General features: G+C 33.6%; 1 protein-coding gene across 1 annotated transcript; it reads left to right on the top strand.

Moving 5' to 3' along the window:
* The first annotated feature begins 450 nt into the window (after positions 1–450).
* Positions 451–1398, top strand: LOC128103034 (olfactory receptor 7G2-like). Its single transcript, XM_052727097.1, has one exon. It carries the CDS (start codon positions 457–459, stop codon positions 1396–1398), a length of 942 nt encoding a protein of 313 aa, XP_052583057.1. The 5' UTR covers positions 451–456.
* The last annotated feature ends 719 nt before the right edge of the window (positions 1399–2117 follow it).

Here is a 2117-nt window from a genome sequence, read left to right as displayed (position 1 = left end):
GGTATGGATGAATTCTCAAGGAAATGGCATGCCTTATTATTTGCAATAATATCATTTGCCACTATATTTACAAATGTTTCAGTATTTGTTGAAGAGAACTGAGGTTTAGGAACAAAGGACAAGAGGAATAGAGCATAAGTGTATTAAAAACTGAACTACTAATGCAGTTTACACTTTATTTTTTAATTCTATTTCTTTTTTATTAATAATTTTTTATTCATTAAATAATACAGCTTAAAAATATTAAATCACTAGTTCACAAGCTTCAATACATCAAATTCAATGACATTACTTATGGAAGATATTTTGAATAGGTCATCCCAAAGAATTTATGAAGACTTCATACAAAATGTTTCAGCCATTATCATACCCACAACATGCTAATGAAAAAGTATCATTGCCCAACAAGATTCAGATCATTTTCACCTCTTCTTTTGTGTAATATTCAGCATCAATATGGAACTTTCAAACCAATCAGGTGTTTCTGAATTTTTTCTCATTGGACTGACATATGCTCAAGATGTTGAGTCATTTATTTTCACCTTGTTCCTGTCTATGTATCTTGTTACTATCTTTGGAAACATTCTCATTATCCTGGCTGTAAGCTCCGACTACCACCTCCATACTCCCATGTACTTCTTCATTGCCAATCTGTCCTTTACTGACATCTGTATAAGCACAACAATAATCCCAAAGATGCTAATGAACATTCAAGCACAGGATCAAAGTATCAGCTACATGGGCTGCCTGTCCCAGGTGTGTTTCGTCTTGATTTTTGGTGGCTTAGAAAGTTGTGTCCTTGCTGTGATGGCCTATGACCGCTACTTGGCCATAAGTCATCCCCTGAGGTACACAGTTATCATGAACCCTGTGCTATGTGTGTTGCTGGTTCTTCTCTCACTGTTGATAAGTACCATGAATGCACTACTACATAGTCTGATGTTGCTAAATCTAACCTTCTGCACAGACCATAATATCTTCCATTTCTTCTGTGAACTTGTTCAAGTCATCAAACTTGCCTGCTCTGATACTTTCATCAATACCCTCCTCATATATACAGTTACTAGTGTATTCGCTGGTGTTCCTCTTGCTGGAATTATTTTCTCTTATATTCAAATTGTGTCTTCCATTCTTAAGATTTCATCAGGCCAGGGACGGAATAAAGCCTTTTCCACCTGTGGCTCTCATCTCTCAGTAGTGTGTTTATTCTATGGGACAGCTTTTGCAGTGTATATGAGTTCTGCTGTTTCTGACTCTTCTGTTAAGAATGTAGTCTTTTCTATGATGTATATTGTGGTTCCTCAAATACTGAACCCTTTTATATATAGTTTGAGGAACAGAGAAATGAAACAAGCCATGAGACACCTCATCTTTTCTGTCATCTTATCATCTCCATAAGTTGAGTTTACAGAAACAGAATGAGAGAAACACTGGTAAGCCAGAGTAACTAACTTCTTCATCATCAATTCCTTTAAAAATGACTGTATCATAAGTTGTTTAAGCATATTTCTATGTGGTTCTTAAATGTGACAGTGGTTTTTATTTTCCAGGTATGTGATGTTCAACAAATAATTTTATTTATTATACATTTCATTTCTGTGACTTCTCTGAGGCAGAGGTAAATAAGGTGTGTTTTATTATGGTTTATTTTTAATAAAATTTTATTGACATGTTTCTTAAAAGTAAAACCTAATAGTATTTGGATAAGTATAAAGCTTATACAAGATCAAGTTTACATGTAAAAACTGAATACAGCCAGAACCCATACTTAATTACACTTTGGTTGAAACCTGTAGGAAGACTATGATTCACACTAACAAAAATTTCATACTTTGTAAATAATGACTGAAAATTTACCAGGAAAATAATCTTTTTGAAGCTGTGATACCACCCACACTGATTGTCTTATTATTTTACAAATTCATGTTTTGAGTGGTTTCAACTTATATTGTGATAAATGTCTTTGTTACTAAAGCTCCTATTATTTCTCAAAGAGAAATAAATATTATCTAGCAAAGCCTTTTATTCATTATTACTACTTGAGAATTTTTTAACTCATAGTTTCAGGGATTAGAGCTTCCTTGATTCCATGTAAAGTCAGGTCTTGGTAGGACACA

The sequence above is a fragment of the Peromyscus californicus genome, unplaced genomic scaffold (assembly GCF_007827085.1).
Source record: "Peromyscus californicus insignis strain IS unplaced genomic scaffold, ASM782708v3 Scaffold_11__1_contigs__length_118956290, whole genome shotgun sequence".
Lineage (NCBI taxonomy): Eukaryota > Metazoa > Chordata > Mammalia > Rodentia > Cricetidae > Peromyscus > Peromyscus californicus.
Note: the sequence above shows the minus strand (reverse complement) of the source record. Positions and strands in the feature narration are given on the sequence as shown.